Raw genomic sequence first — 22,147 nt, 5'->3', positions numbered from 1 at the left:
GATTATCTGTATTGGCGTTTTATTTGCCCGATAACCAATAAAGTTAATTAATTAAAAAGGGCCCTACTTTGGCTCGGCTACAGCTCTGTGTCTGTCCCTCTGCTTCGGTTTCACTCACCACTGAGTCTGACTTCATGTCCCGCCCACAACACTACCTGACTTTCTTTTACTGGGGATTATGTTGAAAGTTTCTCATTTATTAAAGAATTGCTTAAAGCATTTAAATAGAGTTTTGTGTTGGAGTTTGTAACTTAATTTTGACTTTAAATTTTTCATTTTCACTGTAAATGCATATCGGTTCCAAATATTGGTTATCGGTTTCATTACCTACTAATAATCGGTATCAGCCTTGAAAAAACAGTAGCGGTCCATCCCTACTAAAAAGTTTTGGAAACTCGGCTAAAGGCTTCAGTACAAGTACCTTTGCCTTTCCATTTGATCTTTGAAACGGACTGGCTGAAGTCTACGTGAATGCGTCGATCATCAATAAGCACGTTGTCCATTTTAAAGTAGGCCTTTTCACAGTCTTCTTGCTGTGGAGACAGAAAGCATAAAAAGAGGTAAGAGAGGAACTGTAATAGAAGTCAACGTCAGATAATGTAAACATGGCATTACTGAATAAAAAAAACAAACAGTTACTCTGAATGGGTGAAAAGATGTTTAGGTGATGAATTGAAATATCTTTAGATGGTAGTTATTTCTGTGAGAGCTCCAACTGACAATTATTTTCATTATTGATTAATCTGCAGATTTTCTTCTCAAAACCTTGTGTTGATGCTTATACTGTATTCATGCTTTGTTTTAAAGTGTATGCTGTTTTTAATGTAAAGCACTTTGGGTTTACTTGTAATGAAAAGGTGCTATACAAGTAAAAGTGACACTGATAACAGTTTAGTCTACAAAAAAGTGAATTAGTATGTATCGTAATATAGTATATATAAACGTTTCACTGTTATTAAGATAGAGGAGAGGCACTTCACCGATGCGTGTGCCGAGTACCTTATGCAAGTAGCCACACAGTGGGACATTGAACATAAAGTCAGAGGATATGCCTTGCGTGACACATAGCCTCCACCAAGCCATCACAGTTTCTCTCTTTATCTACTTTTTGTTTCAATTTATTTTTTGTATCAACCTGATTTAATCCCACTTAATAAAATGGGATGTTTTTGTGAGCCTTTATTATCCCACATGAGGTTAAACACAATGACTTTTTACATTTAGCTGACCAATGTTCTTGTACAATGTGCGTTGCTGTAATGCACAAGGTCCATTGTTTTGTGTTGAGCCGCTTAAAAAAAGGGGATGTTTAGTTAACCTTTACAAATGTAAAGTGGGACACTACATTGTGTTAGTATGACCAGGTAATGTTATATTCAGGTAAATATGCCAATCTGTTGTTGCTTGATGGGCTTGAGTTTGGCATATTATGCTTTCATATTTTTTTTAACATACTGTATTTTTATCGATTGACAGGGTGTCTTTCCACATATATTGCACCTCACGTGGAAAGACATCTGGCTGACGCTTATCTTTCATATTCATAATGCCTCATTTACAAGAACAATGTATTCCATTACATAAAATGACTTATGTAACTGGAAGACACTGGTAGAAGTCTGAGTGAAAACACATTTTATCTACAACAAACTGCCCAGCACCCTCCAATGGTTTAAATGTTCATTGCACTTCACCATGTCTAGCATCATCATTCATTAAACTACTTGCTGCTTTGGCCCATTTAAGATGTCCTCTGCCTTGATATACACTCCATGGTTAAAGCTGTTCAGCACTGAAGGCCAGAAGCACAACCATTCTGACCAAGTTCACAAGTTCTAACACTTTTATTCCACAATGGACAGCTAGGCAACAATATACCAGTTTCATGGTAAATATAGTATATTTATATAACTTTCACATCTCCAGCAGCCCATGTGATCAATATCAACAGGTCACAACAAGAACAAAAAAATAGAGTTCATGACTTCCATTATTCATATCCTTTTTGCATTTTCATGTTTTATGTTCTATGTATTTCTAACAATACGCCCCTACAGGACAAGGTGACATATTGTAAGTCTATGCATGACAGTCTACTGGTGTCTAGTCAAGTTACACTCATTGTACATACTCTAGTAATTCAACAGTTTTGGAAATGCACTTACTCCATGTTTTAGAGTGCGAAATAAGGAGATCAAAATCAATCTAGTGGCATCGTACAGTCGGCTAATACATGTACAAGTCTCTGTAACCTGGCCAGCTGGGACAACAAAACTCAATAACTCAGTTTATAAGCATACAGTACAGGCCAAAAGTTTGGACACACCTTCTCATTCAATGCGTTTCCTTTTTATTTTCATGACTATTTACATTGTAGATTCTCACTGAAGACATCAAAACCATGAATGAACACATATGGAAGTATGTACTTAACAAAAAAGTGTAAAATAACTGAAAATATGTCTTATATTTTAGATTCTTCAAAGTAGCCACCCTTTGCTTTTTTATTAATAAGGGAAAAAATTCCACTAATTAACCCTGACAAAGCACACCTGTGAAGTGAAAACCATTTCAGGTGACTACCTCATGAAGCTCATTGAGAGAACACCAAGGGTTTGCAGAGTTATCAAAAAAAGCAAAGGGTGTCTACTTTGAGGAATCTAAAATATAAGACATGTTTTCAGTTATTTCACACTTTGTTAAAGTACATAATTCCATGTGTTCATTCATAGTTTTGATGCATTCGGAGAATCTACAATGTAAATAGTCATGAAAATAAAGGAAATGCATTGAATGAGAAGGTGTGTCCAAACTTTTGGCCTGTACTGTATCTCCCAAATGTGTAACTGTTTCTTTAAACTGTTAACACATACTTTGTAAACACAAGTGCACATTCACAGCTTACTTAAGATATTGTACATTACGTAGACACATAAGATGCTCACCTTTTCAAACTCAATAAAAGCGTAACAGAGGGAATCTCCACTTTTCCAGTCTCTGATGATTTCACAGCTACACACAGCAGAGTAACATGAGAAAAGTTTATAAACACACACATACATTTTCCATATTAGGGATGTCACAAGAACCGGTACTTCGGTACCAAGTTGGTTCGAAAATTCTGAAAACAGGACAGTACCCGTTTTTCTACAGTACCGTAGGGAACGGGTGGATGCAATTCTTCCGGACCTGACGGGGCAGTATACGCCTACAGGTGTTCTAGTCTGACAAAATGCTGAAGAAGAAGAACGCGGACCAGCACAGAAAAACCGAGCACTTCATCTTCGTGCACAGTGCCCACCAACCAGAGTCAACCTGTGGCTTTACCGTGCATCTACAGCAACTGCTTTCACGGCTTCACCTGGAGATTCCAAACAGAAAGTAAATCTGTTTCTCTCTGCCATCGTCTGTCACATAGAGCCTAAAGTTAGATACGACAGCTGACATTAGTTAAATTTAGCGCTTGTTTGAGCGGACCTCTATAACGTCAGTTAAGTTAACTTGGGTTTATTTACATGACGTTCCTCTTCCGGGATTGCTCCTGTGCCGGCGGAAATTCAGCCGGAAATTCCACCGGATGTCCCTCATTTAGGCCAGATATCTGCTACCTTGGGCTTTCTTTGTGTTGGCATTTTAAACTCCGGTGGATTTCTGAGGACTATGGTTAACTGCTCCTCAGATCTCTGCAGGGTAAATCCAGACAGCTAGCTAGACTATCTGTCCAATCTGAGTTTTCTGTTGCATGATTAAAACAACTTTTGAACGTACACACGTTCCACCAAAACAAGTTCATTCCCGAGGCTATTTTGCAGAGGCTATTTTGCAGAGGCACCGTTGCTCCGTCCGGTGCTTAGCACCGCCCAAGACGATTGTGATTGGTTTAAAGAAATGCCAATAAACCAACCACCCATTCTCTCTGCTGCTGAGAAAAGACCCTGGAGAAGGAAAAAAACCCCCCACACCCTGCATTGCCCTTCCTCCATTCTTCCATAAAAAAAAAAAAAAAAAAAAAAAAAAAAAAAAAAAAAAAAAAAAAAACACACACACACAAAAACACACACACACAAAAACAAAAAAAAAAAAAAAAAAAAAAAAAAAAAAAAAAAAAAATGGGGAAAAGGGGGGGGGGGGTTGGGGGGGGGCGGCGAAAGAAGAAAAAGCGGTGCCAAACCCAACAAACACAAACACACACACACACAAACACACACACACACACACACACACACACACACACACACACACACACACACACACACACACACACACCCCCCCCCACACCCCCCCCCCCCCCACACACACACACACACACACACACAACCTGGAAGGTGTGTTGATTTTGATTCTTGGCATGTGGCTCAACACATTTTGTTTCAAAAGAAGCCGGAGGCAGCCCAAAAAAAAAATAAATAAAAAAATAAACTAAAAAAACACCACCGGCTTAACTATTTAAAAATGGCGGGTTTGTTCAGGACACCCCCATCTGTCGCTACCAATGATGACGCAGTGATTAGTGATGATTCTCTCTGACCAATCAGAAATCTGCAGGTTTTCACGTCACCTTTTGGTATCGCCTCAGCTCACTTGGATCCTCGACAGAGGGGATAAATAAATATAATTATTATATAAATATAAAAATAGTACCCGTTAGCTAGTACCAGGGACTTTTTTTATAATGGAAAAACAAAAAAGGAGAGTAGAGTCGAGGCGAGTTGAGCAGGTGAACTCATGAAAGACGTTACCATACGCCGGCTGTGTGGTGATGCCGTGCATCAGAGCAGAGGGTTGTGGGGTCAGGAAGACGTTTTCTCCAGATTACATGTAAAAAAGGCTTGTCCTTGTTATACCAAAATACTAGTTAAAGGAGCAGGACAAGGGATTTTTTGTTTTTGTTCTTGTTTTATCGAATTGGGTATCGAGAATCATGAAATTTCACTGGCATTGGTATCGATGACAACATTTGTTTTTTTGAAACACACCGTGGTTTTGACTTTCGTATAGAGTATCGTGTATTTTTGGTGGTATCGGTACCGACTACTAGATTTTTGGTATCGTGACATCCCTATTCCACATGTACAAATCATTTCTACAAACTAGCAATCTGTCGAGCTGGAAAGTTAGCATCACCTTTTTATGGTCCCAAAGCGAGAAAAGATGATTTCCAGGTCCTCGTCTGTGGTCACTGGGTTTAGTTTACACACAAACAGCACGTTCTCTGGAGGCCTCATATCTGCATCAGGGAGGTCACCCACCTGAAGGAATGTATGACAGAAGAGTGTATAAATGTCCCAGACTGCATCTTTGGGATCTTCAGTTAAAGGCTGAGAGCAAATGTTGTTCCTCTTACCATCTCCAGCAGGATGGCTTGAGTTTTGGCTTCTTTCTCCTTCAACCTCTCCTCCAACTCCTCGGCTTCTTTTCCATCCGCATCGTCGATCACTTCATCCGCTCCAATTCGGCCGCTCTGCACACAGAAACAGCTGGAGTTATTAGCAGTATATGCTGTTGTTACATATAGTGTATACATTCTTTCATGTTTATTCTTCCACATAAGGTTTGCTGGACATGGAAAAATCTGTTTCTGGGTTATCTTAAGTCAAGAAAGTTTTGGCATTACATTTTTGTCTAAAAAGGAAAACACCACCATTTCAGAGTTTTCCTTAATAAGATAACAATGGCACTGCGCTCACATCCAGCTGCTCTTTGGTGGGCTCAGGTGATCGATCGGGCACTGGCAAATCAGGAGGGTCATCAAAAGGGTCTTCTAGGATCACAGTGTGGTTTATCCTGCAGCAAAAGGACACTCATATCATGACTGTAACTGGCACATTTTACCCTGAGTTTAAAAAAGATAATTAATGCATGTCTTTTTGGACACATAGGATACTACTACATAGACAATTTGTCTCGTTTTCGAACCATTCTAACTGTAATCGTTTGTGTATTTGTGCCCAGAAGTCACAATACAGTGGTCACAGTCCGGTTCACGCGGCCGCACGCAGAACTATGTAGATTGATGTAATGTGGAGGCGAAGTTCACAAGTGTGAGTTCCGCTCGGAAACTTTTAGCCGTACCCTCTTACATAATATGCTGAGGTTACCACTATGGCGAGTGCTAATGAAACGGCGGAGCTGGAAGACTCGCCTGAAGGTTCCCTGTCAGCTACAACAGCAGCGTAGAGGGTTGTGTATAAGATAAGGACGTTTTCTCTGCACTGCTCCCCCATTGTAGGGGATGCAGGGCTGGGTACCGAACGTTGATACTTTTATAGCAACGAAAAAAATATCGAAGTATAGTATCGAAAAATTATTTATCTTTCGGTGACAAATTTTAGTTCCAAAAGCGTCTGAGCGCGTAAGCGCAAACTTATCTGTCGTCTCTGCATATTGACACAGAGACACACACACACGGACGGAATAAACTGTCTGCAGTTTTGCTGAAGTCAAGTTTTTTTAAACTTCACGCAGACAGCATTTGATATTACTGGCGAGCCGAAAGCGGTCGTGGTTCTGTTGACGTTACACTTCCTCTTAGACAAGCAGGCAGAACGGTGGTTAAAATGTTACCTCAGTCCCCAGCAGGAGGATTGTGTCTGTCTTTGATACTGTTCAGAATTAAATTAAACAAACAGATCTAGATGCTTTTGGTTTTTTTTCTGCAGTACTGAGCTTGCACAGAACCATGACTTCTGTGTACCGTTCAAGGTTATAATCGATAACGAACAAAATAACGAAAACTAGGTGGGAAAAAAACCACTGTCATTAACTGAAATAAAATCGAGGCATTACAAAAAAAACGAAAACTAACTAAAACTGTAATGTCTGTTTGCAAACCTAACTAAGATAAAATAAAATGATCGAGTAAATGCCCTTAGTTTTTGTCTTTGTCAATGTCTTTCATAGAGCAAATAACATTATATCTTTCAGAGTTGACATTTCCAACCATAGACCGGTTTTATACAGTCTAAGCCATAGACATATATAGTTTCCGACTGGGAACCCAGAAATTCCGACATTCCATGTCAAATTGAACACAACATAGTCCATGCCCCTCGCCTGGCATTATGGCGGTACCGAATTTGATACCTATGTATACACACCTATTTGATTAGGAATGTGTCAGATAAAAGCAAGTGCCTCGCAGTGGAAAGTGGTAAAATATGTGGACAATTTATTTAAGGGAAATATCCTACGAATTTGAAAGTACATTTGAGAATGGACTGTAAATGGACTGTTTTTTTATATAGCGCTTTTCTAGTCTTAACGACTACTCAAAGCGCTTTAAGATAGTACAGGAACCATTCACCATTCACACACATTCATACACTGTGGCCGAGGCTGCCGTACAAGGAGCCCATCAGATAAACATTCACACACATTTACACTCCGATGGCGCAGCATCGGGGGTAACTCGGGGTTCAGTGTCTTGCCCAAGGACACTTCGGCATGGAACTGCAGGGCCAGGGATCGAACCACCAACCTTCCAATTGGCAGGCGACCTCTCTACCACTTAGCCACAGCCGCCCCCTAAGAAGCGCGCACAAGGAGGCTAACCTAGCTTACCTTAACAAGGTGAAGGAGAACGCAAAGCCCCTATCCCCCGAAACAGAAGCTAACCCCGGTAATGTTACAGGGCCAGGCAGCATGACAGAGACAACCGTAGGACAGAGAACACTACAGGAGGGCCTTCACCGTCGACCCGATAGCTGCTGGTTAGTAAATACACAGGAACACCACAAGTGGGAGGAAGCGTGGGTTAATATGTGTATTAATACTGGGATGTCTACACAACTGTGTGAGTCGATTGACTTCAAAAAGTTCGCCACTTTACTCGAACCAAAGTTCAAAACACCTGTTCACGTCTGTCTTCTTTAGTCTGTTAGCTATTTAGGGTTTTAACTGGCACACATAACTTAAACATTTTGCTCTTACTGCTGCGTCTTGTGTAGACTGTTTACATATCTGTGCTCATCATATGTTGCGTTATTACACAATACTTTTTCTGACCTTTTAGAATCTTGGCCCTGACAAATAACCCATATTACAAAAAAAGACTAAAACTAATAAAAACTAAGCATTTTCAAAAAATAAAACTAGCAAACCCCCTTTAAAAACTAATTTAAACTAAACTGAATTTGAAAACAAAAAGTAAAAATGAAATAAAAATAAAAACTAATGAAAAATGCAAAACTATAATAACCTTGGCACTGTTACACCTCTTGTTCACCTGATATCCTGAAATGGGACAAAGTCTTTGTCCACAAAGGTCTCATTGATTTTGGCCAAGATGTCCATGCCTTCCGTCACTTCCCCAAACACAGTATGGACTCCATTCAGGTAGTCCAAGTTCTCACCCATGGTAATAAGGAACTGAGGAAAAGAATAACAGATTATGTACATCATGCGTGTCATATCGTGTCAGTATATCGACTTTTTAAGGTATAGCGATATATTTTCAAATGAGATATGGGATGAGACAATACTGCTTATATCAATATAATTTGATGTTACGCTACTCCCACTTCTTCTGTAAAGCCATGCCTATGTTTGCATCTCTCCTCCCCACACAACCCCACCCCCACTCGCTTACAGGCCCTCCTGCAACATGAAGGGAGACACAGCGCCCGATTTTCCTACAGTTTTAATTGGCATTTGCACAGCTGAATATTTTGTTAAGCAGGAAAGCCTGTAATTGTACCAGTGTTTTTTAGATGTAACATTCACTTCAGTTCTATCAGTTCAGTACTAAGAGTAAGTGAGATGGCACCTTGACGCGGGACAGAGATGTGACCCGTGACCAAATTGCCATAGTTCATATAAATGCAGCGCAGTGACAATACAGACATTTCATTAACGAGAAGTATGTAAAGTCAGTGACCTTAACAGCATTCAACCAGTGCTGGACCCGTTCGTCATGAGTCAGACATCACTCTGTAGTAGAGAATCCAGTCTGCAGTGTAGTTCAGACACTTCACTGATAAACCGGAGATCAATATCGATCTCTCTCTTTGAATTTGACATTTAACCCGCTTTGTAGAAGACCCAGAGATACATATTGTGTATGGCCATTCAGTCGTAAATATTTCTTTGGACCATATTGCCAAGCCCTAATATGACTTCTGCAAAAAAAAAAAAAAAGCAAAAACCCTCTACACAGCTTGTCACACCAAAAATAGCTACATTGTTAAGGCCAGTGTAATGTAAAATATTCTATAGTAGACATGATTTCTGTATGAAACTATAGTATGGGGTTCTTCAACTAATCAGCTGATTTATATACTAAATATATAAGTTATGTATCTTGGATGATCAAGTGAAACCATCATTAAACCTAGAATCACGCATCTTCTGCTCTGGAAGCTTTTTGCAACTTGCAGGGCAAACGACAGTGTGACTGTACATCTTATTCACCTGAGAACCATGCTGATCATTTCCATTGTTCACCATGGACACCGTCCCCTTCTTCCTGTGTTTTATACGTGGCGTTTTCTCTGCATCAAAAAAGCGGGCCTGGTCCCCATAGAGTTTGCTAAACACAAACACACGAGAGAACATTTCTCACAGTGTTCAACTTGAGGTGTCAAAAAAACAGTCAACAACAAAAGGTGATGACTGACCTGTAGACGGATTCTCCACCACGCCCTGTCCCAGTGGGATCTCCAGTCTGTACAATGAAGTCTCTCTGAAGAGGAAACAAACACATTGTTACAGCATCTGTCCAACTTCAAAGATGGAGAGATCAATTAGGAGAGCCCAGAGGTTGTGCATTAACATAAAAAAAATTTCACTTCACTTTTAAGACTGCCTGCTGCTTTTGTCTACTAAATTTAGACAGTTCATAAAAAGATTTTGACAAAAGGACCACAATAATTTCATTTAGGGCTTTTGTTACATTATAAGGACAGATATTTAAATGTATTCTTTATTGATCCCCAGGGGGGAAATTACAATTTTTTTCACTCTGTTGTTATAACACAGTACAAACAGGCCTTATATACACACACATGCTCAGGTCCTATACATGCACAAATGGAGAGATGTCAGAGTGAGGGGGCTGCGACTGCTGGACAGGCACCCGAGCAGTTGGGGGTTTGGTGCCTTGCTCAAGAGCACCTTGGCAGTGCCCGGGAGGTGAACTGGCACCTCTTCAGAAGTAGTATGTCCCAAATGTAAGCATACTGCATGCAACAGTACGTACTGTATTAAGGGAAGCTGCAGGAGTACTAAAAGTTAAAAGCAAAAGTTTGGAACACAGCCTGTCTGGGACTGACGTTATATCGCCCCCCTCAGGCAAGTTCAAATGAGTTCAGCTGAGATTGATTCATAGCTCTGTTACATTTAGTGTACCCACCTGCACATTGTGGATGAGGCAGTAGTTGTAGTACTTTATCTTGCATAGTTTCAGAAAGTTGAGGCATGCTGCAGAAGAAAGAAAAGAGCACATAGCTAGGTTAAACCGACATATACAACGACAGTCAAACATGACCATACCCTTAATAACAAAAGCGTCTATTTAGCTAGCGTAAATACATGAATGCCAAATAAGGCTGTGTGCTGGTTTACTCCAACTGTGTTGTTTTTGCCCGGTTATCTATTTGCTAATAGTGCTATTAATGCTAAATAAACACATGAATAGGACGCGAGCAAGCTAACAGCCTCTGCTAGCACCCACTAATTTTGTGCTTCAGCTGGTCAATAACCTAACGTTACTCGACTAGCAACCAGTTGCTCGCGGAATGAGCTGCAGTTAAGTGCAAACGGCTTAATTTTCTTACTTTTAGGCCTTTCTTCTGTAAACAAATCAATTACAACATCGCCCAACGTCGTTTCAAGGAGCACCGCCATGCTGCTGACGTTCCTGATCTCGCGAGAAGAGTGTTTGGATATTCGGGAAATTCCGCGAGCGTGCGCAGTTGATATGTGTTGCTCAATGTTTTTGTTTTAGCCTAGCTAGCTCTCTTGCTCTTCCTGGCAGGCGACGTGAATACAAAATGGAAATGTCAGCTCTGTTAGTTCATGTTATATCTCTTCTTTTTGCCTCAGTAACGTGCACAGAGTCGTCGGCTAGGCAACTGAATACGGTAACATGTCAGCAACAGCGCACATTGAGCCAACTGATGATGTTGATGTTAGCTTAGCTAGCGTTAGCTCAACGATCAGCCTGACTGGCAGACATTATTGTGTTATTAACCTGACGTCTGTCTGTGCTTTCTTTTCTTTTTAATGATTGATCCCCACAGGAAAACATCCTGATTAATGTGACGGCAGGGACACTGGCGGACACACAGCTGCAGGACTCCAACAACTTGCAGGTAACGTTAACGTTATACAGTAACTTAACGTTACTAAACGAAAGTAATGTTACAGAGGCGGGGCGACCAATCAGCCAAGGCTTACCGTTGTTGTTGATATTTCTTCTTTCAGATCAATTTAAACATATCGGTGGGCGAAGAGCAGGTGCTGGTCAATGATATCCCAGTCGAGCTATCAGGGGTCACCAGGTTCAACTGCCAAGCGCTTCTCTGTGAGTTTTCCTAAACCTATAAGTACTAAAATCATAACAACACTAACCAGAAGAAAGTACAAAATATTATCCTGAATAAAATACATTCTTAGAATGAATTGTTCTTGTTACAAAATGTCAAAATTAGACGGGTTGCTCTGTTTTCTCTATATCATGTTACGGGCGGGACACAAAACAGAGTGTCTGGGGGTCCTCCGCCATTTGAATCCCATTTCCTGCATTTCTACATACATTTAGGGACTATGATGATACAAAATCCAGGAAATAATAAAGTTGATCATAATGATAAAGTCTGCCAGAAAGAATAGTACTAAACTATGTATAAGAAAAATATGTCTTGCTTTCTTTATTAATTAATATAGGGGTCGATCGCCAAGACTTGAGAGAATCATTTTATAGAGTCAAAAGTGTTCACAATTTGAAAGTGTGTTTGGGGGAGGGCACAAACAGGATTTTCAAAAGTGGGGGGGGGACACGTCCAATTACACCCTAGGAGGGAGGGAGAGATAGCTAGATAGAAAAACCTTAGCATACTCTATACATTTAAGATATATATCAATAGAATACACAATATAAGAATATACTACAATACACTATGAATATACTAAACTACTAAGACAAAAAATAACAGAGGATAACATACTATAAAGATTAGACAAGCAGTGAGGTAGAGGTGGAGAATATACGTATATGTTGGTGTTGCTGGCTCCAATGCTGCTCCTCCAGCCGACAACAGCGAAGTACCGTGCACTGGCACCAACAGACTGATGGAAGATTTCCACCATCTTTCTGCACACTTTGAAGGATAGAAGTTTCTTCAGGAAATGGAGTCTGCTCACCCCCTTCTTATATACAGCCTCGGTAGAACTGTAACAATTCCAAATTTTGCTGTCCGATTAATTGTCTCAGAAATAATTGCGATTAACAATAGAATTGTCTCTTTAAGTCAAATTTAAAAAAGATGTATGAATGTATTCCTTTTTTTAAAAAATTCAAGTTTTGAATGAATTCCAGGATACATCTTTTGGTTATATTACTGACATGTGACCCAGATGATGTAGTAACAAAAGTACACAGCCTATGAAATAAACAAGGCCTCTATATTATCATAAAACACATTTTCTATCTCTATCCCCCCCTTGTCATTTTTGTTGCTATGAACGTGTATAGGGTCAAGTGCCAACAACTAACAATCAAAATAATATTAAATATATATATTAAATATATAATCACCTATATAATTACAATTTGGCATATCTAAACAAAGTCAACAATTACCAGTCATACGCCTTAAGACCTTAGCTAATGTCAGCAATTAATTGCAGTTTAATAAAGAAACCGGGATTATTTCAAATAATTGACCATTATCTATAATTGTTACACGCCTAAGCCTCGATAGTGATCTTCCAGTTCAGTCTGTTGTCGATGTGGATGCCCAGGTACTTACAGTCCTTCACCATCTATGTCACATTGCTAAGGCATGAAAATATTAATTAACAATGGGTTTCTGTGGCCCTAAGAAACACCTCTCAACTAGGGCTTCAACAAACGATAATTTTCATTGTCGATTGATCTAATGAATATTTTCTCGATCAATCGATTAGCTGTTTGGTCTCTAAAATGTCATAAAATGGTGAAAAATGTAATTCAGTGTTTCCCAAAGCCCAACATGACGTCCTCAAATGTCTTATTTTGTCCACAACTCAAAGATCTTCAGTTTACTGTCCCAAAGGAGAGAAGACACCAGGAAGCTGGAATCGGAGAACAGATGGCTCACACTTAATCAAGATTAATCGATTATCAAAATAGTTGCTGATTAATTGAATATTTCGCAACTAATCGAATAATCGATTCATCTCTGCAGCTCTACTCTCAACTCTCCAGTGTATGGTTTTTCTGTTAAGCATATTTTGTTACTCTTGTCTGCACACATCTGTTTCAAACGAAATTTTTCAGTTATATCTGCTGCACTACGACACACAAGCAATCTAAAACAGGTTTCCCTGCGGGGTCTTAAAAAGTCTAACATTTCAAAATCAAAATGTCAGTTCTTAAAGTAGTCTTAAATTGTGTTTTAGATGTTAAATCATTAAACAGGTGTTAATTCTCCTATGTCCATGTAACGCTGCCTCAAATGCTCTCTTTTTTTAAATTCCGTGGTGTTGTAGTTCTTTCTCTCTCTAGTCCAAATATAATTTTGCTGCATTTCGACTAAAAATGAGACCAACATGTAACTCATGTATATTGCAGCCAATCAGTTTTGGTGTTATTGCCGCGAGTCTCTTTCAGATTGTACCACAGACATAATATTATTCTTAAGCCATGGGGAAATGCAAGTTTAGTGATACTGTAAAAATAATTTAGGGTCTGAGTTGATGTTGTGATAAAGGTCCTAAATTTCCTTCATAATAGTCTTAAAAAGGTCTTAAAAAGTCTTACATTTGTTCGACTTGGCGAAACCTGCTAAACTGTGTAAAAGGAGTCTGGAAAAAAATGGATGTGTTCAAATTGTCAAATGTATTTAATTTACTTATATTCAAATGTATATTCCATTTCCAGTAGACGGCATCAATGGAAGCAGTGAGTTTGAATCTGGGGACTTGGTGTCCACTGTCACCCGGGTGATGGTGAGCCAGAACCGGCTATACAGCGACTCAGAGGAGGTGGTGGCTCTGCAGGTGTTCAGTGAAGTAATAGAGATGGAGGGCAAACAGGTAAATATCTCCTGACCATGAAAATTGGAGAGAATATACCAACAGAACCTTGTTTGTTCTTTTACTCTCAAAACTTACAACCTTACCAATCATATAATGTATGATCAGAACTGATCAAATACAGTAATAGGCTATGTTCACACTTGGCGTCTTTTTTGACAAGAAAAAGATGACTAGGGCGCTTTTGTAGTGAAAAACCAAAAGCTGGCAGCTTTGGTTCCAAAAAGCAGCCGCGAACGTCTTTTCTTGCTATGGCAACAGCTACTGCTACAGTATGCAAGCTAGAGCGCTATGTGTAGCGGTGCTAACGTTAGATAAAACAAAGTGGCGGAGCGAGCTAGAGGGAGAGAGCAGTGCTAACGTTAGCTAAAACAAAGCAGTGCAGTGAGCTAGAGAAAGAACAGAGAGAGAGAGAGCGGTGCTAACGTTAGATAAGATATCTTATAACTCTCTGTGCTCCGACTCCATTTTTTCTTGTTGTTATGGAAACGGCAGGTCTGGCTACTCCCCTTGTTATTGGTCGGCTGTCAAAAAAAGCGCTTGACCTGGGGCGTTTATTTTTCAGAAAAATGTAACTTTTTTCAACTTCAAAAAGACGCACGAGCTGCTGGAAAAAAAGTTGCCGTTGCGTTTAAAAAAGCCCTCAGGACTTTTTTGAAAACACGGTTTACTCCATACAGGATTATAATGTAAAACAGACGCTGGCAGCTTAAAAAAAGACACCAAGTGTGAACATAGCCATACCCTGTGAAAAACATGATTTGGAATAGCAGTATTTTGGGTTTGAATCATTTAGGTCCAGCAGCCTGACATGTGTGAGGTGAAAATACTGATGAGCCCAGATTTCCAGAAGCTGGCTCAGTTTACCAACATCTACCCCATCGGACACAGTGAGATCTTCAGGGTTCCCCGGGAGAACGATGTGGTGGTCACTGACCCACCAAATCCTAGGAAAGGTATGAAAACATCTGATCCTCCTTATTTTTTTATCGTGCAGGTACTTTTATAGCAGTTCAGTTTAGGGCCTTTTCACTCCTGAAAGTCCAAACCAAGGGTCTGGACCAAGGCTCATGTTTTTGTGACATTGTATACATTTGATCCGGTAAGTTTTGGTTTCACACTACACTTATGCAAGCGCACTAAAGAACTATACGTTACATAACTGCGTCCTGTCGTCATCACGTACGTGAGCCGCGTCTGCCAATACTTTTTGATTGGTTTGTAGACGGGTTTCCCCATTCTCTCGTATCCCCTCTATGCATCAGAGTTTTTTCGACTGACTCCTGCTCTCCCCGTGCTACTCTTTCTGTTTTGTTGCGCTGACACAAGACACGGGAACTTTACTTGGGTTTTGAGGAGTGTCGTGTTTTCAGATTTTGAGAAAAGGGAGGCTTTGTCCGATGAAGATTAACAAAAAGATTTAATGGCCGCCTGGTTAGCTCACCTGGTAGCAGCCGCGGGTTTGACTCCGATCTGCGGCCCTTTGCTGCATGTCATTCCCCCTCTCTCTCCCCTTTCAAGTCTAAGCTGTCCTATACAAATAAAAGGCCTAAAATGGCATAAAAAAAAAAAAAAGATGTAATAACAAAATTGCATGACAAAAACAAGTTTTTACGCTGCAGCTGAAAAGCTGTCTCTCCTAACGGAGCCACATCTTTTCAGTCCCTCTCCTTCCCTCCGCTGAATGAATGAACCGGACCATGGTTCAGTTTGATCCTCTTTTGGTCGGACCAAATTTCGGCTGTATGGTTTGGATCAAACTGAAAAGTCGGAAAGTCTGGACCAAACGAGGTAGGTGTGTAAGGCCCCTTCGTGTGTATTCTTAACTTTCCCACTATTTTTTTTTTTTTTTTTAAATCAGACGAAGAACAGCTGATGTCCCAGACCACTAGCCAGTACCCCCTGAAGCACACAGAGACCACCCAGGAGGAGATCGCTGCCCCGGGAAAGCTCCCAGAGACTCCACTTCGTATGGACCCCGACCTCCTGTACGATGTCCGATACGATGATGAGTTTGATGTCAGAGAGCTGAGCCAGCCAGATCAGATTCAGATGGAAACGCCGCCCAAAGAATTGTTATCATCGTACTCTGTAAGCCCCGTCTAATGCTAACCTGGTACTGCCCCAGAGGTGTCAGTGGTAGGTGTGGTTTGTTATGTAGGAGGAAGAGGGTGAGAAATCATGCCGTTAGGGGTCTCTTGAAACATTGAATGGAAAGTCAGTTTATGCAAAGGGACGTACGTTTACATGCACATCAGTAACCGGGGTTAAGTGAATAACCGGGTTATGCGAGTTCTCCCCGTATACATAAGCTGGGGAGAATGACCGGAGTAACTCCACCTCCGAAACAGTAGGCGGCGCTCTACCAACGCACAAGGCTTTTTATTTAAAGACAATGTTCTGACCAAGCTGTTTACTTGGCTAGTGAAAGTGAATATTCCACTAATATTCCCGTTTACATGTAGCCAGTTCCAGCGGTGGCGGACTTGTTGGACCGTGCGAACACAGCGTCCCTCTTTCATTCCTTCATCCTGCTTCTTGAAAAGGTCGGCGTAGCGATGTGTGCACATATCCAAAAACCTGCTGATATCCAAGTCTTTGAAAATGTTTAAAAGGAGCTGTGTTTCTCCTTCTTATCGGGTCTGCAGCCTTGCAAACTGTTGGCTGGTTGGTTTGTGTACAGCAACCATAGCAACGCACAGAGCTGACCGTAAGCCGTAAACAGACAAGAGAGGTAAAAACCCAGATTAAGACGCATATTCCGAATGTGCTGTATACATGAAGAATGCCTCTAAATCTGGAATAATACCGGAATATCCCACATGTCTTAATCGGAAAATGCCATATTCAGAAAAAGGCCTTATTTGGAATATCCAACCGGAATATGCTGTTTACATGACCTGTATCAAAGTCGGAATATTGTCATATTCGGAATAATAGTGTAATATTGGTGTGAATGCAAACATAAACTCTGCAAATGAGTCTTATAGACATCTGTCATCTTAGTTTTCTAGCCTTCACCTGTGCACATCGCTCAGACACCCTTCTATAGCATGTAGTACTGGTAGAGCCTGGTACCAGCAGGAAAAGCTCATGTCTCCATGTCCATCCCCCCCCTTTCAGGCCATGTGTCAGTGGGTGGAGGAAGTGAGGGAGCGTCTCCGGCGCTTCAGCTCCGAGTCGCTGCCTCTTTTCTTCCTGGTCATGTGGGTGGTGGTGATCGGCGTTGTCGGCTCGGCGGTCATCGTCAAGATCTTGGACATGTTCTTCCCAACTTGTGAACACAAGTGAGTTTTTTTTCACGGTGTATATGATTGAACAAATGGCACTGGCACTGGCAATTTTATTTATATAGCACCTTTAATCACAAATTTACCCAAAGTGCTTTACATTAAAAACAGCATAAACATTAGAACAAAGCATACGCAGAAATAAGAACACTGTATAATGTAGAATATTAGCTGTGTGTAGTCATTGAGGAACTGGTTCAAGGAAATGTCTCTGACACATAGAAGGTTAAGCCTTTAACTATAGTATAAGCCTTTTATGACATAAGAATGCATTGTGTACCAGACAGATAAGCAGAAGAACAGGAAAAGACAGTTAAAGTTAAGAGATTAGGAGAGGAAGTTGCACCACACAGAGGCCCCGACCTTGGTGTATGTGAAACTAGGAGACACCCCCATGTGAGGAGAGAATAAAGACACAGGGAAAAAGCATTGTTTTATATCTATGGGGAAAAGCTTAGATCAGAGTTCATTTCAGAGGAGATCTTGGTGAACTGAGCTTCGACTTAATGTCTGTCGCTAGGGAAACTTAGGGCGTTTTCACACATGAAAGTCCGAACCAAGGTCCGGACCAAGGTTCATGTTTTTGTTACATTTTATACATTTGATCCGGTAAGTTTTGGTTTCACACTGCAGTTTTGCAAGCGCACTAAAGATCTCTACGTGACAAAACTACGTCCTGCCGTCATCACATACGTGAGCTGCGTCTCCAGATACTTATAACTGATTGGTTTGTTGACGGCTTCCCCGTCCTCTCGTATCCTCTCTCTGGGTCCGAGTTTAGGCTATTCAACTGACCGCTGCTCTCCCCTACTGCCGCGGCTCTTTTTGTTTTGTTGTGATGTAGAGAAGCAAGACACGGGAACTTTCTTTCTGGAGCATTTATTCAGAGACAAACGGAAACATACAGTGTAGCCTACATTTACTACCACTTAACAAATAAACTGCTGATGTATTATCTGCTCTGATAGCTGACAGCTGTCTGCTCTGAGCGCATTTACAGTCTCTCTCTCTCACTAAGCACTGCGCTGTTCCTTAAAGGAGCTTCCCCCGGTCTTGTAACACGAGGAGAGCCTGCCAGAGATTCCTGTATTTGGTCCGAAAGTTCGAACCATCCCAAAAATGATTTCACACTATGAACGAACCAGATCATGGTTCAGTTTGGTCCGGACCGAGACCACCTCTTTTTGTCGGACCAAAATTTGGTCTTTTGATCCGGACCATGGTCCGGGGGAGGTTTCACACCTGTAATTTTGGTTCGGATCAAACTAAAAAGTCCAAAATTCGGAACCAACGGAGTATGTGTGAAAACGCCCTTAGACTCTGTTTGTGAATCCACAATTGTGTTGTAACTTTTATGCTGGACTCAGTCAAATTTGCTTAAAGGTCCCATGGCATGACAATTTCACTTTATGAGTTTTTTTAACATTAATGTGAGTTCCCCCAGCCTGCCTATGGTCCCCCAGTGGCTAAAAATGGTGATAGGGGTAAACCGAGCCCTGGGTATCCTGCTCTGCCTTTGAGAAAATGAAAGCTCAGATGGGCCGATCTGGAATCTTCTCCTTATGAGGTCATAAGGAGCAAGGTTACCTCCCCTTTCTCTGCTTTGCCCGCCCAGAGAATTTGGCCCACCCATGAGAAAGAGAGAGACATCTTGGCTTGCAAACAAGCAAAGCATGGCAGTTGGTCAAGGCCACACCCCCACCCTCCACCTTGCCCCTCCCCCTCTCTCCTCCTCAATAGCATTTAAAGCTACAGACACAGAAATGGCACATCCTAAGGAAAGCTCATTGTGGGACTGGCTCTAGTGGCTATAATTCTGCACCAAGGCTGAATTTCAGGAAAGAGACTTCAGATACAGTATTAGGGGACCTCTAAGGTCTATATAAAAGAGACTTCAGATACAGTATTAGGGGACCTCTAAGGTCTATATAAAAGAGACTTCAGATACAGTATTAGGGGACCTCTAAGGTCTATATAAAAGAGACTTCAGATACAGTATTAGGGGACCACTAAGGTCTATATAAAAGAGACTTCAGATACAGTATTAGGGGACCACTAAGGCCTATATAAAAGAGACTTCAGATACAGTATTAGGGGACCACTATGGTCTATATAAAAGAGACTTCAGATACAGTATTAGGGGACCACTAAGGCCTATATAAAAGCATCCAAAAAGCAGCATGTCATAGGACATTTATCTGAACTCTTTGTCTCAGATTGATCCTTGTGTTCTGGTAAACTTAAGTCCGATGAAAGAAGGCGCACTAATAAATTGGAGTCAGATTTGACAGGCCTTAGGGCCTTATTTATTACAAATTCCACTACAATAAGCATCAACACAACAAGACAATTCATAAAAACTAACCAAATACAAATCCCCTCCACACACGGAGATTTTAAATATCCAGAAGATCTACTTTACCGTGTCATCAGTGACCGGTGACCTCCCTTACCTGATTATCTCTCTTTTCTTTTTTCACAGACACATTTTTCACCTAAACCCTGTCACTCTAATGCCCGAGGATGAGAAGCACACTCTGCTGGAGAACGTAGAAATCGAGGCAGAAGAAGAAGAGGAAGAGAAGAAGCCTTGAATGAGCAGTTGACTTAGCCAGCTCCTTTATTTTCAGTTTGTTCTCATTTGTTTTTCCAGCTTGGTTACCCGGTTACATTTTCAGCATGGCCTGGTCGTTTGCTTATATTCAAAAATGTGTGAAGCAGTAGGTTGTGTTTCACTTCCCTTTTAAGCACAGCAGCCATGCAGCAGGAGGTCGTTTAATGCCATCAAATAAGTAAGCGATTCATAGTGCTGAATCTCAACTTCCCATGTTGTGATGTCAGCTGTGAAGGTGTTGGTTAGCTGTCAGTCAGCGTGTTAACCTAACTCTGCACAATCCAACTCTTTGCTCCTGTGATTGGTGGGATAGAGTTTATGAAAAAGTTACTTTTATCCAGTCCCAAATGCCTGTGCTTTTACGGTAACAAGTTACTAGAAATTACCTCACTGGGTACTTCTGCTTTACCCAGGGTCACGTCAGACAGCTAGCCTGCATAATATATATCTCATTTGTTTAATATGCACCAAAAACAAAGTGCAAAAAGGATTACGTTCCAGACTATATCGGGCACAGTGACTTCCTCCGAGGCTTACCATGAGGTTGCCAGGCATCCTGGCAAAGACTCCAGGAAGTCACTGATTGATCCTTTTCATCAAGCGTTTGGCAAAAAGAAGGAAATAAGCCAAGCAGATATAACTATACTGTAGGCTTGACTAATAAATATGAACAAACTGAAAATTTGAGGGACTGCATCTAATGATTTAGAGTCTGTATGTCCACTGGAAAGACTTTCTACATGTAGCGGTTCTACACGTCACACTTTCTTCTCACACTGAAAATGATATGATACCCCACTGCAAGAAAACTAAGGCAGCAAATGCACTAAAATGACTTTATTCAGTATATGTGTAATGTATGTAATATGAGGCATCTTTGTTATCCTCTTAAGTGAAGAGAAGGATAAATAATTATAATTGAGTTGTTGTTACAGATAGGTGGGATGACGTAAGGTCAAATGACGCAGATAACTGTCACTGTAAAATGTTATTACAAATCTTGTGTCTGCACATTTCGTGAATACTGCCCCACCCCCCGCCCCTTTAAGGCCTGCTTTCCACTATTGAGGCTCATATATTGATATTGATTGTCTTCTTTCACAGTGCCTCGGTCGGTGACTCTTTCTGGGACTTTATCAGTAAAGGGGGGGGGGTTATAATTGATTTTCTTTAATTGTGTGTGGTGTGTGTGTGCGTGCGCTTTCCTCTCATAATGGAGAATGTAAATTAGGTTGTTCCGATTGTCTGTGCACTCTAAACGTAAACTGCTGAGACTGATGTAAAACGGCGTGTGCACCAAACTTTCATTGTGTAAATGATTGTTCAAGGAAACAATCTGCACTGGTTTAGAAGGTTCAGGTTCAGGTTTAGAATCATGGAGTGAAAACTGGACTTGACTGCATGGATGTTTTTTTGTTGTTGTGGTGAATCGTATGATTTATGGGCACGAATGACTTTAGATAACAAACACCACTATCACTCCCGATGTTTTTCACGAGGCTGTGCGCGAGGGACCAAGCAGCTGGACACAAAGGCCGGTTATTGGTAAAAAAGAAGGGTTTAATTAATCAAGAAACAATTGTTTCATTTTAAACACCCTTAAAACATCAGCTTGTACAGCTGAGGTGGTGATTTTGTCTCCCCAGGCTCAGTTAGTCTGCAGAATGCATGATGTACTGCGCAGAAGGTGCATGTGTAGTCTAGCTAGTGAATGCAGTTTTGCTGTTCTATCAGCTAAGTTATACATTAAAACAAGGAAACCGCATGACGACTTTAAAACAGCTCAGCCTGCGTCGGGTTCAGTCTCAAATTCCAAATTGATTAAATCAATACAACAACATGTCAGGCATGGATTCATATGTAAAACAACAACAACAATGTATTTTGATTTGCTCTTTGTTTGAATGGCGGCAGACCCAGGTGTTACTATTTTGAGCCATTCGGTGCATAAATTACAGCTGGACTGTGTATTTGGGTCTAAACTGATTAATTAAATGCTTTCCTTCAA

The 22,147-nt window shown here is 40.8% G+C and overlaps 2 protein-coding genes across 3 annotated transcripts in view; one reads left to right on the top strand and one right to left on the bottom strand.

Moving 5' to 3' along the window:
• Positions 1-10,907, bottom strand: part of ppil4 (peptidylprolyl isomerase (cyclophilin)-like 4) — an 18,866-nt gene extending 7,959 nt beyond the window's left edge. Inside the window, exons 1-10 of the mRNA XM_039781869.1 lie at positions 10,773-10,907; positions 10,349-10,416; positions 9,615-9,679; positions 9,409-9,526; positions 8,225-8,367; positions 5,688-5,784; positions 5,345-5,461; positions 5,125-5,249; positions 2,946-3,012; positions 422-533 (exon numbers count right to left, since the gene is read on the bottom strand). Of these exons, the coding sequence (XP_039637803.1) occupies positions 422-533; positions 2,946-3,012; positions 5,125-5,249; positions 5,345-5,461; positions 5,688-5,784; positions 8,225-8,367; positions 9,409-9,526; positions 9,615-9,679; positions 10,349-10,416; positions 10,773-10,842 (982 nt within the window). The 5' untranslated portion in view covers positions 10,843-10,907. The remainder of the gene's footprint in view (positions 1-421; positions 534-2,945; positions 3,013-5,124; positions 5,250-5,344; positions 5,462-5,687; positions 5,785-8,224; positions 8,368-9,408; positions 9,527-9,614; positions 9,680-10,348; positions 10,417-10,772) is intronic.
• On the top strand, positions 10,906-22,147 carry ginm1 (glycoprotein integral membrane 1). 2 transcript variants are annotated; one of them, XM_039781871.1, is made up of 8 exons: positions 10,906-11,078; positions 11,238-11,309; positions 11,422-11,521; positions 14,084-14,235; positions 15,032-15,191; positions 16,097-16,326; positions 17,359-17,522; positions 20,008-22,147. In XM_039781871.1, the coding sequence occupies exons 1-8, from the start codon at positions 10,989-10,991 to the stop codon at positions 20,117-20,119; spliced, it is 1,080 nt and encodes a 359-aa protein (XP_039637805.1). In that variant the 5' UTR covers positions 10,906-10,988; the 3' UTR covers positions 20,120-22,147. The 2 variants fall into 2 exon arrangements, with proteins under 2 accessions (XP_039637805.1, XP_039637804.1); XM_039781870.1 differs by having other exon boundaries at positions 10,907-11,078; positions 14,081-14,235.

Source organism: Perca fluviatilis, chromosome 18, assembly GCF_010015445.1.
Source record: "Perca fluviatilis chromosome 18, GENO_Pfluv_1.0, whole genome shotgun sequence".
In the NCBI taxonomy this organism is placed as follows: Eukaryota; Metazoa; Chordata; class Actinopteri; order Perciformes; family Percidae; genus Perca; species Perca fluviatilis.
Note: the sequence above shows the minus strand (reverse complement) of the source record. Positions and strands in the feature narration are given on the sequence as shown.

Coding starts and splice junctions, on each gene's coding strand:
- ginm1 (XM_039781870.1), top strand. CDS start 10,989: ATGGAAATGTCAGCTCTGTTAGTTCATGTTATATCTCTTCTTTTTGCC. Junction 11,079..11,237: donor CGGCTAGGCAACTGAATACG/GTAACATGTCAG, acceptor TGATCCCCACAG/GAAAACATCCTGATTAATGT. Junction 16,327..17,358: donor AATTGTTATCATCGTACTCT/GTAAGCCCCGTC, acceptor CCCCCCTTTCAG/GCCATGTGTCAGTGGGTGGA.